General features: G+C 38.6%; 1 protein-coding gene across 4 annotated transcripts in view; it reads right to left on the bottom strand.

Moving 5' to 3' along the window:
- The window catches only part of NNT (nicotinamide nucleotide transhydrogenase), a 97,279-nt gene that overhangs the window by 44,025 nt on the left and 35,787 nt on the right, over window positions 1–17,467 (bottom strand). For all 4 annotated transcript variants that reach the window (XM_059916353.1, XM_059916356.1, XM_059916354.1 and 1 more), the window contains exons 8-11: window positions 4,807–4,940; window positions 4,337–4,528; window positions 3,643–3,796; window positions 115–276 (exon numbers count right to left, since the gene is read on the bottom strand). In XM_059916353.1, coding sequence (XP_059772336.1) covers window positions 115–276; window positions 3,643–3,796; window positions 4,337–4,528; window positions 4,807–4,940 — 642 coding nt within the window. The remainder of the gene's footprint in view (window positions 1–114; window positions 277–3,642; window positions 3,797–4,336; window positions 4,529–4,806; window positions 4,941–17,467) is intronic.

The raw sequence follows: 17,467 nt of genomic DNA, 5'->3' as shown, positions 1-17,467 counted from the left end.
TGCCAAGCCCTACAATTTGGAAAACACAGACTTTATAAACCTCATGGAAAGCACTCCTAGAGTTGAATAAGCCCTTGAAAACCTAAACTGAGGGAAAACAAGAGGCGAACAAACCTGAGATTGCATTAGTCACAGACATCAGTGGTGAGTGGAGAGCGGGGGTCACTCCCCAGACAGTGTGGTAGCCCACAATGCCAGCCAAGCCAAAAGTGGTCACCATCTGGGAAAAGGCTAAATTGGGAGCCGCAATGCCCAAACCCAGTATCCCAGTGAGACCTAGAGAAAGAGAGGAAAGAGTGTGAGTTCACATCCAATTATCTCGGGAGGATTAAAAGCACACACACACCCACACACAAACAAACATGTGGGATAGTCAATGCTTTAAAATTCCACACCCTTGCCAATAATGAGATTTTTTTGAGATGTTCCATGACTGGGAAGGGGGGTGGTGAAAGGGAGTTAAAGGTATTGCGAACAAAATTCAACTTCCTGACCACCACTCCCCAAAATAAAATAAATTTTAAACATCTAGTAAAATTTATGAGTCACCTTAATAACAATTTGCACACTTTCCTCTGTATAACTTGTCCTCTTCCCCGTTTTAACTTTCACTGACAGTGCCACATGTGTTTATACAAGTGTTTTTATTCCAGAATTATAGGCCTATAAAGGATCTACCAAAGCATTTTCTACTTGGGCAACACACAACCTTTATAAGACAGACTTCTGTGAGGCCAAGTTCATGTCACTCTCAGATTTGGCTGAGGAAGAAGGATTTTAAGAGAGTAGGAAGGATTTCATTCACTCCAGCACCTCCCCAAAACATATGGCTTCCACCCACCCGGGACAGAAGTTTTGCAATTGCTCCTGAATCTGGACTGGACTGCTGGCCAGGGCAGTCAGCTCCAGCCTCAACACTAAGTCAGCAAACAGGAATTTACAAAGAAAAGGAAAAAAAAAAGCGAATTAAATTAAGAATGTGCAGAATACAAACAGTCAGCTCTCAACATACATCTTTAATTATCGCCTTTCCTAATAGCAAACATGTGGATGGCTGTTCTGCAACAGAGGAAAGGGTTACCTAGTGGTCAGTGAAAACCAAATGATAATGGGTGACCAGGAAGCTGGAATTTAACTTTTTTGAATAAGGTACTCTTATCCCTTGATATAAACTATTTCTTTATAAGTGGCATAGCTGGAACATTAGCAGTTGACATTCATTTTACTTTAAATCAGTCAATAAGACTGTAGTTTTAAATTTTTTTTTTAATTTTTTAATTTTTTTCGCTGCCCCACACAGCATGTGAGATCTTAGTTCCCCAACCAGGGACTGAACCAGTGCCCCCTGCAGTGGAAGCACGCAGTCTTAACCACTGGACCACCAGGGAAGTCTCTGTAGTTTTAATTTTTATTTTCCTACCCACATACAAGATTTCCAGGGTTCCAATGGATGGCCTGTTAACCATCTGGAGGGAGAGTTAGACAGAATATTGTTTTGTGTTTCAGTTAAACATCAGAGAAGGGCTGTGCAGGGTTATATTTAAGGACATGTTTTCTTAAGCCAGACTGCCTGGTTCAAATCCTGGCTCTACTGCCTGTCAGCTGTGTGATCTCAGGCAAGTTACTCAACCTCTCCGTGCTCCAGTACCCTCATCTGTAAAATTATTAACCCTCTCTGTCTTCATCTGGAAAAAGAAAATAATAATATGCCCACTTTACTGAGTACTTATAAGGAATAAATGAGTTAAGGCACGTGAAGTGTTTTAGCACAATACCTAGCACTCATTAAATGCCCACATTAGTTCAGAAGCACTAAATTACCATAACCTGCACTCAGTTGTGTTGGGCATCTAAGATAGAAATCCCACATCTGAAGGTTTTCTTTTCTTTTTTTTTTAATAAATTTATTTATTTTTGGCTGCGTTGGGTCTTCGTTGCTGCATGAGGGCTTTCTCTAGTTGCGGTGAACAGGGCCTACTCTTTGTTGCGGTGCGCGGGTTTCTCATTGCAGTGGCTTCTCTTGTTGCGGAGCACGGGCTCTAGGTGTGTGGGCTTCAGTAGCTGTAGCACACGGGCTCAGTAGCTGTGGCTTGTGGGCTCTAGAGAGCAGGCTCAGTAGTTGTGGTGCATGGGTTTAGTTGCTCCGCAGCATGTGGGATCTTCCCAGACCAGGGCTCGAACCCGTGTCCCCTGCATTGGCAGGTGGATTCTTAACCACTGCGCCACCAGAGAAGCCCCAGGTTTTCTTTTTAACTATTTAATAAACTAAAGTCTTTTCTATAATACATTCAGTAATTTCAAATGTGCTATATTTAGTTTGTATAACACAGGAAATAGAAAAGAAAAACAGAGAAAAAAAGAAAAGGGAAAAAAAGCAAATCACATTCTTTGAAGAATGCTAGTCAAATAGATTCCTAACATATACACAAGAAAAACACTTGGTTTTATTATAAAGGAGGAAGTTTTAGGGTACAGAAAAACAAATATAAGGCCATCCTTTTATTCACTGGAATATGCCAATGTTACATCTATTAAAATGCAATAAATCTTGACTCAATAAACATAAGAGAAACCTAGAAAAATAAATCATCATTCGTGCCTCACTACATTTCCTTATGAATTGTAAAGAGAAATGGAAATTTACAACCCTGCTGACAGTACTCTCCATGCACAATACAGTAATACGGTTTCTTTTTTTTTAACAAGTAAGAGCAAATAGGGACACTGCTCCATCTATTCACAATGTTCGCAACTAAAGGCTTTTTCAGTCATTTTGCTGAGACTTGCTCTTTATTCAAGGAGAGTTACATATTTAGCTTTAAAACATCTGGACTCACATGGGAATTTGGAGAATGCTGAGGCTACAAGAATTCTGTGTGCTTTGTACTGGTCCTTATTCTTTATAGTTTGCTTTTGTTTTGTTTTTATTTTGGCTCTAAGCAAATCTAAACATTTTTAATTCATTCTATGAGACAGAAACCAATTTAAAATCAAATATCCATATTTCAGACTCTAACAGTTCATAGCCAGAATGAATATTTATCATTATTTTACGATAATTCTTTACTGCCTTCATGAAGGTGAATTAGAAAACAAAGAATCTATGTTAAATTGTAAAGACAGAGATAAAAATTTAAAAATTGAATTTTTTTTTACTAGGTGAATAACTTACTGTTTATTCTTCAATGCAAATATTTGGTTCCCCAGTCTTACCCAGAGGTGTAGATAATCACAAGTGATGTTTTATAAACCACAAAAAATAAACCAATAACCACATTTACATGCACTTAACACCAACACAATCTGACATACATCAATACTCATTTGATATATAGAAAAATATTAACGATTATATTTTAAATGTTTTCTATAAAAGAAAAGTATTAACAGCCTATGTATTATTTCATACTCATTCAATCCAGCATTTATCCCAGTGCCTGCATCTCTGAGGGTATACAATGCAGTCTCCACGTCCACAGAGGTGGACAGATGACATGTATGTGAAAATTGCTTCTAACAGGCCCAAGTCCTGATGGAATCCAACAAAGGACAACAGCATTTCATTTACTAATTTTGACAATTAATACGTTACTCACAAAGTTCAAAGAATTTGGACTAAATCTTCATAGATGGGACCCTCACCTGCTGTATATGCAGAAGCTGATGTCATCGTCTTCCTGAAGGGCGTGACCGTAGCTGCTTTTTCAGCCTCCAGCTCAGCCACTGTCTTCTGTTTTACTGGGGCACCTTGAGGAATATTTTTCGGCGTGGGAGCAGGGAAGATCACTTCGCCATCCTAACAGAAATTAGAAAAATAGCACTTTTTGAAGTCAATCCAGTGTTGGGGAAAAACTCTTCTCTGAAAAATAATTTTAAATAAATATAGAAATTCACATAATTTATAACATCACTTTATATAAATATATAACACACATGTATATAAATATATAATGTCTGTGTCATGCATACATACATAGATGTACAATTAGTATGTGTATAGAACATATAAGGAAGAATACAGAACAAACTTAAAAGCAGATAGGTGGGGGGGGAATATTTAATTTTTACTTTATTCAGTTCTGGGTTTTTTGCCTGTTTTTTTGTTTCTGTTTTTCAAAAGCAATGCATATTTTAGGTGAGTCACACATGTATATAAATCTTGCAATATTTTTCTTTAAATTGTTCTACATTTTTAAACAATTTTTATTGGCATAAACCCAACACATCGATACTTTATTAGAATATATCCCAATTCCAAAATAGGATCGTTCCATAAACAAAAATCCTAAAACAAATGTATAATGAAAACACAGGAGAAACAGATCTCTTTACTTACCTTCATCACTACAGTTCCTCTAATGACGTGACCCATTGTACCAAAGTCAAAGTCATCTTTCACTTCAAAATAAAAATTGTCTTTGTCAGAGCTGATGGCCTTCAGGAGCTTGGTGATGTTGTTGGAATACAGGGTGCTGGCCTGAGTGGCCATTCGGCTGGGAAGGTCTGTGTAGCCTATGTGAGTAATTCCCTAAACAAACAAAAATACAGTCAGAAAGGTCTGTTACTAAATGCCCATATTCTTTCTAGGACAGTTCTCAGTCAAGGCTAAGTTCTGAAATTACAAATCTTTATAAATATACACACACACTCACAAATACATATTTCAAAAGGAGCTTTAAATATGACTATTTTTAATTTTAGAAAATTTCAGGCCTCAGTTTCTCTAAATATTTAAAGCAATAAACACCCTCTCACAAATCACTAAAGATATAGGAACAGGTTCATAGAGGAAGCTTTGTGCTATACCTTATGAACATAAAGTTCTCCTGGCTTGGTGGTTTCAAAGTTTCCGCCAGCCTCAGCAGCTAAATCCACAACAACTGAACCTTCCTTCATGGACTCGATCATCTCTTTACTAAACAAAACGGGAGCTTTTTTACCTAATAAAACCAAAGAAAACAGTACAAATTACATGGTAATTTCTTAAAACTCTATATTCTAATTATTACAGGAGTCTCTGGATACCCAGGAATTTAACATCTGAAAATTTAACTCTTTCAAAGAGACCCCCTAAAGTTCATAACACAGGTGAGACTGGTCAGTCTCCTAAGGAAGAAATAGGATGAGTCTGAGCTGCAAAGCCAGTGGGTGGGAGGGAGCCGCTTAGCCAGAGAGCAAGCCTTGTCATTTGCTAAGCATGAAAATTTCAGCTAGCACTGCTCTTTCCAACTGGTTTACACCCAGTACCACTCATGAAGAGATCAACATTTTGCCTGTTTTTTAAAAAATGCATAATAAATAAGCTAGTAAGGAAACTATGTGCACCCAAATTGGACGATTCATAAAGATCACAAATGTCAAGGGAACATTCAATAGTAATCTATGAATTACAAAATAGAGTATTTCCAATCATCTTAACCAATGTCACCAGATTTTCCCACATGCTATATTAATCTACTTTAATTTAACACAGGATAACTTCGAGGAGACACAGGGAAGTGCCATGAAATGAAAACAGTAGGATACCACAACTCCAAAAAATCTTAGGAACCACTCATACATTTTTATTCCCACTCAACAACTACTTATTCTGCACCTCTGGTAAGTCGAGCTCCATGCCTAGTGCTGGAGAGTTTACTGGTAGATAAACAGAAAAGATCCCTGCTCTCATGAAGCCTGCCCCTCATGAGATATTTCACATTTTATAACAAATCATTTACTAATCCTTACATAGAGGATAAAGCACCAAACATAAGGATTTTTCAAGCTAACGTAAATTAATATGTTCAACAGGGGTCCACACTGTGGGCATAATACCTTGTTCAAGTTTTATAAAACAGTGTAAATATCTAAGCCAAAAGAAAAAGGAAATAAACTTGTGAGATTGGCCACAGGAAAGCAGAGAGTTAATAGCCTAATTATCTTTTTTTCTTCTTTTGAAAGTTTTCAACTCTGTGTCTACAGAATTTTAGTAAAAGCACTGTCAGTTTTATAAATGGAAATCAATTCAAAGTAAAATTTGCATGGTAATAATCTGCTTTTCAATCTACTTGACTGGAATATATGTGATTCAAAAAAGAAAAACAACCTTTTTTTGTAGCACATGTGAAAAAAAAAGTTGTAAAGATACATGTGGGTGTACCTCCTTTCTCAATGCAAACTTTATACTGCCAAGATCAAGTCCAACTCCTAAGCCTCCTATTGCCAAAGGCCTTTCTCCCCGGGCTGAAGCACTCTCCTTAGCATTTCTTCTCACTCCTGCCCCACTGGACCTTCTGCTCCAGCCACAATGGTTTGTTCGAGAAGCTCTGGTTCTCTCTTCTGAGTCTCCATGAAAAAGAGCAAGAATGAGGAGATCTTTTCCCAAAGACAACACCCTTTAGTCCTGGTAGTTTCGCCACTTCTCAAAATTCTCTGGAATTACGTATTCCTGTCCTCTACCCTCCCGCACTGTAGTCCACTAAAGGTATCTTGAATACTTAAACTTTACTCGAGCGTGAGAATTTGGAGATGCAAACAACATACATCTGAGGACTCGTCCCAAAATAAAGGTCATGCTGACCAGCACTGCAGTGATTTAAAGCTCTGGGTGACGTGGCTGCCATAAATTTGCCATAAAGTGGCAAATTTAAAGGGCTAACCTGTACTTTCCAGGTATTTACTGTCATCACCACCCACCCCCACCCCTTGTCCAGAGCCTCTTCTTTATTAACCAGACTCTCGTTTGTCACAGCCTTTCCTCCCACCTTACTTGTACCCTCCAGTCTTAGGTCGACGTGCCTTAAGCTACTCTTTTGGCTAGAACCAATTTGGATCCAGGTGCAACCCCTTTGAATTCTAACCACACCAACTTTACGACCATCAACCTCACAAGTTTGATTTGGCATCGAACTAATTTCTCCTGCCCTAGAAATTCTGGATTCCTTCTTCCTTCTGAGATATCTATAGCTACAGATCAGACCCTGAATCTGTAATGCTGCCCACTTTATAAGACGTCAAGTGGCCAAAACCATTTAGGCTCCCTAGCAAACATCTGATGTACCACCTATTTCTCTTCTTTGATTTTACTTATTCAACCTTCACAAAACAATTTTTCAGTGGCTGACACAACTTTAAATACACACACACACACACACACACACACACACATATTTGTGTCATAACAGAGATAACAGGTGTTCCATCCACAGTATCACTCTGAAGTTCAACCACTTTTGAAAGAATAGCATTTTCTTTCACGTAAGAGTATTTTACTTAGTACATAGCCAAATAACTGGAGGGTAAGTTAAAAAAAATATACTTAAGTTATAGAGGAATGTTTAAAAGACATGGAATTATTACAAGTAAAAAAAAGCACACAACAAAACAGTATGTATAGGATGTTCCCATTCAGTAAAAAAAAATTTATATATACATATATATGAATGTTTCAAGTATGTGTGTGTGTGTGTGTGTGCGTATATAGATACACAGACACACACACACACAAAATATTACATATACTATATAGTTCCTAGCAAATTCTATAGGGTATAATGTTTAACAATATCAGGATGTCTTTTGAGTAGTAAGACTAGGAATAATTGATTTCCTTCTTTGTGCTTTTTCTTATCTCCCAAGTGTTCTAGAAGAGCTTGTTTTAATGTTATACTTTTAAAAATTCAGTAAGGGCTACAGGGAATACAATGATGAATATAACAGTGCAGCTGCCTTTAAGAACTCACATGTGGCTTAATTTTTTGAAAATTCTGAAAAGTGCAGAAATGCAAATTAAAAACAGAAGAGGGGAAGAAAGGGAGCCAAAAGAGGAGCCGAGTAGCACATAAAAGTTCCAAATGAGCAAATCCTCAAAAGATTAGGTCAAGGGAGGGAAAGACTGAGAAGGAAATTTCAAAATACTATCTTACCCTGATGGCCTACTATGATAAAAATGAAAGGTAAGTGTGGCATCACAAAATGGAAGGAACCAAAGGAATAAGATGATTAGTTAGGTTTTGGGGGAAAAAAACTACCCAAACCTAATATCTTACTTCAAACTAAACTCTGAACTCTATAGGTCAGAATTAATTATAAAAGAAAAGAATCAACCCATAAAGAAAAGAAAAAAAGGAAAACCTTGGTGAATATCTCTCCTGTCTTTGGATTGAAAAGTACTTCCTAAATTTACAGCAATGGGAAAAATTACAAAGGAAAACGTCAATAGACTTAAATATGAAAAAGGTATGTATTACTATCCTCAAAAAAAAACATAAACATGACAAAAAATTAATATAATAAAAAGCTCACAGAAATTTAAATAAAAACAAAACACTAGGATACTAATTGATAAATGAACAGCAAATACAAATGGCCAACTCAAAGAGAATGGTAACAACCAAATGAAAAAAGTTCACCCTCAGTAAGACTGAAAGAAATGTGAGTACAAAGGGTGAGAAACATTTTTGCCCTCAAACTGAAAGAGTCAACAAAATCCAAATACTGATGAAATGAAACAATTAGCTGGAAAACCTGCTAATGAAATTATGAACTGTATAATCTTTCAGCAAAGCATAGTAGATCAAGTGTGTATCAACAGGCCAAAAATATTGATATTCATTCATCCAGTAATTCTACGTCTAAGGTTTGATTAATCCTGGGGAAATAAATGAAAATACAGATACAAAAATAAAGCAAAAAAAAAATGTTAGAACATTATTTTTAATTGACAAAAACTGGAAATAAATGAAAAGGCTAACTTTGGGAGAACAGTTAAATAAAATACAGTACATTCAAACAAGAAAATTCCACAAAACCATGAAAATATATTTGCGAAGAGTTCTTAATGACTTATTATGCTAAGGGAGAAAACTTATGATATAATAATATTAAGTGGAGAAAGTAAGAAAGATATTTTATCTTCATCTAACATGATAAAAATGCATGGAAAAAAGGCTGAAAGAAAATGGTAAAATGTTAAGAGTATTTTTCACTGAGTAGAAGGATCACAAATGATCTTTATTTTCTACTTTGTACTTTACTGCATTTCCAACAAAAGTCACATACTATTTTTATAAAAATAAATAAACAGATAAAGCATAAAGTTTTAAAGTTTCCCCCTTTAAGCTGAGGAGAGAGATTAAAGAGTTGCACTAGAAGAATTAAAATAACTTAGAAATGCCCTTAACCAGTCTGTTAACTTACCAATTGAAAACACTGATCAAAATCCTCTGCCCTCCCTGCTACAGCAAGGGAAGCTACACAGTTAGGACAGCCTTTCAAAGAGTGAATCCAAACACTTATACAGGGAGACAGAAACATAACTAAGGATGGATAACAGACAGGAAGATGTGCACAGATTTTTTAATAATATATAACATAGAAAAGAATATATCCAATGTTTAATTAGAGATGTCCCATATAGAGATGTCCCATAATTACCCCAGTGACAGCCCTGGGCAGATCCTAGACACAAGGATAAAAGATCAAATGAGCATATCAGGTGTTTCAAGACAGGACTGTAGAAGGCAGAAGAGTTAATAAAAGAAGGCAGATAAGAGGTATTTTTTTAGAGGCACAATTGGGCTTTCCCCTTTTGACTGCTCATTTCTGTTAATTTTATCATTTATCTGCAAAAGATGAGATATACAAAAAGACCAAGACTGTTACATCTCTTCAAACCACCCTCCCCCCAAAATCACTATGATTGAAAAAATTAACAAGGAGAAAAAAAAAATTTTAATATATTTCCTGGCACAATACAAACTGTGGGTGAAAGATGTTCAACTTCATGAAATATTTCTTGGTTCCTTATGGTTCATGGACATTAAGTTCCTGGTAAGATTACTCAGTTCCCTCCCCGTTGGGAGTTTATTTCCATACTTTTGCCAAGACAATGGTAGGACATCATTCACTCACAGTCGTCATTCAAGTATTCATCCATTCATTGATTCAAGTAATAACTTTGTGCCTACCATGTGCAGGCTAGATGGGGAAGGAAAGCTTTACTTACAGCTCTAAGGTCTAATAGTTTAGGACTGAAAGAAGTTGCATTCAAAGAGTAGTGAACATTTTTATTAGGAGAATAGCTGAGATATTTATAGCACTCATCTAAAAGTTTTAATTATAGAGTTTCCCAATTGGATGGCTTGGGATGGCCATTATTTGGGGTGAGTAGAGGTGCCATAGATTAGTGTAAGGCAACCTTGAATCTCTGTGTGCACCGAGAACTGACAATAGACAGAAAAAAATGCCTCACACATGTGCACTGTTTCTAGACGTATGTATGTATGGCTGTGATTCACACAAAGTTATTCTGAAATGTGATTGAATTCATCGTATCTTTTCATACTCATGTTTTCTCATTAAACGAATACTAAGATGCAGTTTTTAAAGTAGTAAATTCAAAAATTTCTAGAAAAAAATTAGTTTTCTAAAAATAGCTTTAACAACTTATCACTATGCGGCAAAAGAATATACCACTGGCCTCTCTACAACAGTAAATTAAAAAAGAGAGATTTGGCTTAGACTAAATCTCAACAGCTAAAGATTTACTGGAAAGTTTTGCAATATATTATACCTCTCTGAATAAATCAGGCCTAACATGATCATCTGAAATCAATAAATTCTCAGATTCTATCTTACTGGAAAAAGATTCAAGCCCTCACAAACAACTTTAATCACACACACAAAAAAAAAAAAAAAAAGAAAGAAAGAAAGAAAGGAAGGAAGGAAGAAGGAAATAAAGAAAAATAGGAAACCACTAAAAATATTAAGAACAACAAGACACCAAGATGAAAAACGCTTACCACAAAATTTTATAATAATTCCAAAGAGCATTTAGCATTATTTACTGGAATTATTCAATGGCATTTAATCAGATGGGGAAATTCCTAACTTCCTGGCCTGTAAGGCATCAAATTAAGCAGGCTCAAGAAGAACTTTCTGGGCTTCCCTGGTGGCGCAGTGGCTAAGAATCCGCCTGCCAATTCAGGGGACACGTGGTTCGAGCCCTGGTCCGGGAAGATCCCACGTGCCACGGAGCAACTAAGCCCGTGCGCTACAACTACTGAGCCTGTGCTCTAGAGCCCGCGAGCCACAACTACCGAGCCCACGTGCCACAACTACTGAAGCCCGTGCACCTAGAGCCCGTGCTCCGCAACAAGAGAAGCCACCGCAATGAGAAGCACGTGCACCTCAACGCAGAGTAGCCCCCACTCGCCACAACTAGAGAAAGCCCGCACGCAGCAACGAAGACCCAACGCAGCCAAAAATAAATAAATAAATAAATAAATTTATAAAAACAAAGCAAAAAGAAAAACTTTCTGCTTTAACAAGAACATGGTATATTTAACAGTATAGTAGTAAAGAGATTAATAATATAAATTATAGAATATATGTCTCCAAACCAAAATAGATATCTCATGAACAAGTACTATAAATAAAAGGATAATTTTTAATGCAACACAATACTATATATTGACTACATGCAAAACAGAGCATGTAAAAATGTTCTGAACTTTAGTATTTATACATTATGAAATGTCATTCTAAGCATACAATTTTATACTGAGCACTAGTGTTTATCCAGCATCCTCTTGTCACTACTTTGATTTCCATTTTCTCCACACAGTCCATGAGCTTCAGGAGAAATGACCTGAAACTACTCCAGAGGCAGGCCTGGCTGGCCTAAGGGTAATCTCAGCACCTACTGAAGACCAGTTCAGAAATCCAGGTGTAAACTGAGGGGCAGCTCATTGCCCTGCCTACATGGATTGGTTCAGAAGTGGGGATGTAACCCAGTCAAGGCCAATAAGAATGAGGGAAAGTGTGCTAAGGGCCTGTGAAAAAGAAGTTCCCTTGCTCTTCAAGAGGGAGCCATCAGAACGGCTTGCCTTGCCCTCTGGATGTGTGCTGCGCACAGTGGAGGCCTGCATCTGCTCCTGATGATGAAACCAACTCAGAGAGGGCGGAGCTAAAAGAGGACAAAGCGGCACAGCAGGGTCCCGATGCACACCTATCCAGTAACAACTAGCTTCCTTCAGCTACGCGACCCAGCAAATCTCCTTTCTTGTTTAAGGCAGACTGTGTTGGAATTTTTGCTTCTGGCAGCCAAAGGCACCCTAATCGATACACACCAAAGGCTCTTTTGGAATTACAAAATCATAGATGGGGTTAAAATATTGAGTCTTTTTTTTTTTAACACATTCCTATTCTTTATGATAGTCTACTTCTTTCTTTCTTTCTTTCTGGTTGTGTTGGGTCTTGTTTGCTGCACGCGGGCTTTCTCTAGTTGCGGTGAGCGGGGGCTACTCTTCGTTGCGGTGCATGGGTTTCTCATTGCGGTGGCTTCTCTTGTTGTGGAGCACGGGCTCTAGGCGCACAGGCTTCAGTAGTTGTGTCATGTGGGCTCAGTAGCTGTGGCTCATGGGCTCTAGAGCGCAGGCTCAGTAGTCGTAGCACACGGGCTTAGTTGCTCCGCGGCATGTGGGATCTTCCCAGATCAGGGCTTGAACCTGTGTTCCCGGCATTGGCAGGCGGATTCTTAACAATTGCGCCACCAGGGAAGTCCAAAATATTGAGTCTTAAACTATAAAAATGTTACAGATAAGGACAAAAGGCTTTTTATACATATATGTATACATATGAAAAACAAAAGATAATTGGTTATGTAATAGATTGGATGTGGCAAAAAACTGCTGAACATTTGACCCACTGATCTAATAAGTCTCTGATTCTGCCAGCCCTGTGGTGCACAGAGCAACACACGGATACAATCCCTCCATCTCTGTTATCACTAGAGAGGCTACAGATAGCTTTGTTCATGAACATAAAGAGATTCTGACCCAAGCTTAACCAGTCAAGCTTTATATGTGAGTTCTATTCCTGGAACTAGATGAAAATTTTCTCTGCCTAATTAATTATTTGTATAAGGAGCCAGAGAGAAAGCCAGGTGGCAAAAACTTGACTGTTACAAATTGGATGCCTTGAGATATTTCTAAATGTAATACATAGGAAATATGATTAGCCAACAGCATGTTTTAGCAGATAAGAGAAATTAAAGATCTATGTAAAGAAGAAACCTGAAAACAAGCCTTTACCTAATAATTAAAGAACACATTTATAAAAATTTTTTGAGGATTACCTCAATAATTGACCTGTCATAGCTGCAAAATTCTGTATAGATAAAAATCAAAATCAGTCAAGGCTTTACCATGGCTTCATAAGCTATGGGAATTCTCAAAAAAAGGAAAACAACCTACCAAACCTAAATGGTAGCATAGAAAGGAAACATATATATTATATAATATATATTATATATTATATATAATACATTAAATAATATTCTTATATAAATTATAATGTTCTTTGTCTTCCCTCCAATACATGTTTAGATGTACATTAGCTACCAATCCCTAAAAAATTAATGAATATTTATTATACATTTGTTTATAAAATAATTAGGAGGTTATTTTTTAAAAGAGAAATAATGCCGTTTATCTCATTTTCTATGTCAGAAAACTTAGGTCAGGGGACTTCCCTGGTGGTGCAGTGGTTAAGAATCAGCCTGCCGGGGGTTTCCCTGGTGGCGCAGTGGTTGAGAATCTGCCTGCCAATGCAGGGGACACGGGTTCAAGCCCTGGTCTGGGAAGATCCCACATGCCGCGGAGCAACTAGGCCCGTGAGCCACGATTACTGAGCCTGCGCGTCTGGAGCCTGTGCTCCGCAACAAGAGAGGCCGCGATAGTGAGAGGCCCGCGCACCACGATGAAGAGTGGCCCCCGCTTGCCACAACTAGAGAAAGCCCTCGCACAGAAACGAAGACCCAACACAGCCATAAATAAATAAATAAATAAATTTAAAACTGCTCTGCAACATACTAATTAAGTCTGGGACCCGATTCTCAGATTAAAAAAAAAAAAAAAAAAGAATCCGCCTGCCAATGCAGGAGACACGGGTTCGATCCCTGGTCCAGGAAGATCCCACATGCCACGGAGCAACTAAGCCCATGCGCCACAACGACTGAAGCCCACACGCCTAGAGCCTGTGCTCTGCCACAAGAGAAGCCACCACAATGAGAACACGTGCACTGCAACGAAGAGTAGTAGCCCCTGCTCACCACAACTAGAGAAAGCCCGTGCGCAGCAACGAAGACCCAACGTAGCCAAAAATAAGTAAATAAAATTAAAAAAAAAAAAAAACTTAGGTCAGAATGAGATTGACAAAAAAGCCTTAATGAAATGGATATCTTCAGAAAAGTCAGATAAAAAGCAAGTTAAGCCAAGGTTTTCCACAGTGAAATCCATGCTAGATTGCCATCTAATGGCAATGCTTTTGTAACTTCATGAGTATATCCATAAGCCTGATGATTTCAGAGAACATCTTTGACATGCCACATAATGCTCAAGAATGTCTGGACTTTCTATTGCAACAGTCAATAAGTTTTTCAGTCTGGATACCATTTGCAAGGCCAGGCATCACCAATGGAAGAAAGGCAATTATGCTAATGCTCTATGTGCCAGGCCCTACACTGGGCTTTTTTCTTCATGTAGTCCTCAAAACAACTCTGCAAGATAAAAAGGTTTACTTCCTTTTCAGCAATGAGGAATCTGAGGTTCGGAGAGCCACAGCTGTCAAGCAGTGGAACTGGAATTGGAATCTACTGTATCTGGTTCTAAATCCATGATCTGATTGCCAATGAATGGATTAAACATAAGCAGATAAAATTAAAAACTGGGGAAGAGGAAAGAAGCTTTTAGCTCCTCACCAAAATCCACATTTGTTATGGGCTGAATTGTGTCCCCAGAAAAATTCACATGTTGAAACCCTAACCCCCGGTAACTCAGAATACGATTATATTTGGAGATAGAGTCTTTAAAGAGATGATTACATTAAATGAGGCCATCAGGGTGGGCCCTAATCCAATCTGACTGGTTTCCTTAAAACAAGAGAAAATGCGGACACAAAAAAGACACCAAGACCATGTGAGGATACAGCAAGAAGAGGCCCTCTACACGCCCAGGAGAGAAGCCTCAAAAGAAACCAAACCTGCCAACACCTTGATCTTGGACTTCTAGGCTCCAGACTGTGAGAAAATAAATTTCTGTCGTTTAAGCTCCCCAGTCTGTGAGATTTTGTTACGGCACCCTTAGCAAACTAATACAATGTTCTCTTATTCCTGGGGGCGCAGTTAGACAACAATTCCCAGCCTCCTTCATAGTTAGGTTTGGCCACGTGACTAGGTCTTTAGCAAAAGAAATGTGAGCGGGGTGGTGTGTGCCACTTCTGGGCGTCCCAGGCGCACTCCGCCACGGCCCTTTGCTTCTAGCCGGCTGGAACGGAGACAGTGCCCTGAGTGACCTTCACAGCCTCATAACGATGACAACATTGCTGTACCTGAATCCCCAGAGGACCACCTGAAGGACAGCTGCCCCCAATGTGTCAACCACCTATTACTGCTAACTGAGCAAGAAGTAAATTTCTATAATGTCTGAGCTTTTGGGTGAATTTGTTTTAGCAGCTAGACCATCCTAACTAATACTGAGGCATAAGAAAGTATAGAGAAAGTGGAAAGAAGGAAGAACAGAAATGCCCATGGTGGAAAGTGCTGGTTGTAGCTGTAACTCTATCTATCGGGTGCTGTTTCACCAGAGACAGGACAGCCTCAGCCTCCCAATCCTTTTCAACTCAGGGACTGCCACGGAGGGAAGCACAGTGCTTTCCAATCTTGCAACGTACTTTGGGAGAAATAACAGACCAAACCAGAACATAATTCTGTGCCATAAATCTTCCTACCAGGACATTTGTTAAATTTGGCCCAGTCACTCACTAAATGTGCTCAAACACACTCTAAATAGTCAAGATTGATAATGACGACGGAAAACTCCACAGTTTTGGCATCTTCCTCTTGATGACAAGTTGCCCTGTCTCTGTTGAAAGCTACCAAGAGGTGTATAGACAGCCTGTGGTTACCAACCGTTGATGTTGCAACATTTAAGTATTTCTCTCTGTCCTTCAAAATTCTCAAAACAAATGAAACTCTGTACAAGAAATATTACAAAATTCCATACAATCATACAATGCATTTAAAGGAGAGGATGGTAGATGAGTCAGATTAGTCAGTAAAAGAAAGTTAAATAATTCAAAAATAGTTGAAAATCCCTGATTTATCACTGTCCTATAAGATCACAATGTTTACAGAATGAAAGAAACAATCTGAAAAATAAAGCTTTACTTTAGGGGAAAACCTTGTGTAGTCATCAAAACAATATTATCTTTGCGGAATTTCACAAACGAAGAGTATACTGCTGTATCAATTATTCTCTTGCCTAAACGAACAAGTGTGAAAATTACTATGGAAAGTTACTCTTTTGTACTATATTTCTACTCCATATGAAAGATGGCTTCAAAGAGACAGGCAGCATCCAATGGAGAACCAATGTTGATTTTCCAGGAGACTGTGAGATCCCTCAGGTTTGGTCTCATATGTGTAAGGCCCTTGTATATCAAGGGAAAACACCCCCTCCCAATTCTCCAGAGTCATGCAAAATTGCCACAAAGCTCCTTTGATGGGTGTATACTACAGAGCCTATCTGATATAGATAAAAATTAAAAGGACTGTTACCCTAATCTGGTTCATACCTAAAAAGAGGTGCAAGGATATACGGCCTAAGGGATCATAATTTATAATCAAGCAATGAATATCTTCCCTCCTGGCTGATAGGACACTTTCTAACTCCTGAACAGACCTTCCCACTACTTCCTAATTCTATCTCCTGAGAGGCCTAGCTCAACACCTCAAACTGCAAACGTGGCCAGTGTCCTACTTTTGAAAATTTAAGAAAGCTAGCTTCCCAGTCTTAAATTAGCCTCTGCAGTATTCCTATCCAAGAGTGTTCTTTCTTTCCTTGGATAGCACCAGAAAAATAAAAGGGATTGTACCAACCGAGAACTAAGGAAGGACCCCACATTAGCTCAGGAACATCTGCTGAGCCACAGCTGTACACAAGTCTCCCTGGTAAGCACCCTCGTGGCAGAGATGAGCCAGGGCAACTAAAGGGCAGTGAGACTGAGAACTACTGGAATTTGAGGCACGGGCAGATGCTATGAATGCAGAAAAAAGAGTGTTTACTACGGAGCAGGAGACGGCAGGAACTCTGGAGAAACTGCTGAGCTCAGTAGGACTTCAAAAGGCAGGGAATAAAGACACAGACCTACTAGAGAATGGACTTGAGGACACGGGGAGGGGGAAGGGTAAGCTGGGACGAAGTGAGAGAGTGGCATGGGCTTATATATACTATAAGTAAATGTAAAATAGATAGCTAGTGGGAAGCAGGCAAATAGCACAGGGAGATCAGCTCGGTGCTTTGTGACCACCTAGAGGGGTGGGATAGGGAGGGTGGGAGGGAGGGAGACGCAAGAGGGAAGAGATATGGGAACATATGTATATGTATAACTGATTCACTTTGTTATAAAGCAGAAACTAACACAC

The sequence above is a fragment of the Balaenoptera ricei genome, chromosome 3 (genome assembly GCF_028023285.1).
Source record: "Balaenoptera ricei isolate mBalRic1 chromosome 3, mBalRic1.hap2, whole genome shotgun sequence".
Classification (NCBI taxonomy): domain Eukaryota; kingdom Metazoa; phylum Chordata; class Mammalia; order Artiodactyla; family Balaenopteridae; genus Balaenoptera; species Balaenoptera ricei.
The sequence above is the reverse complement of the archived record's forward strand: the minus strand, read 5'-3'. Positions and strand labels throughout refer to the sequence as shown.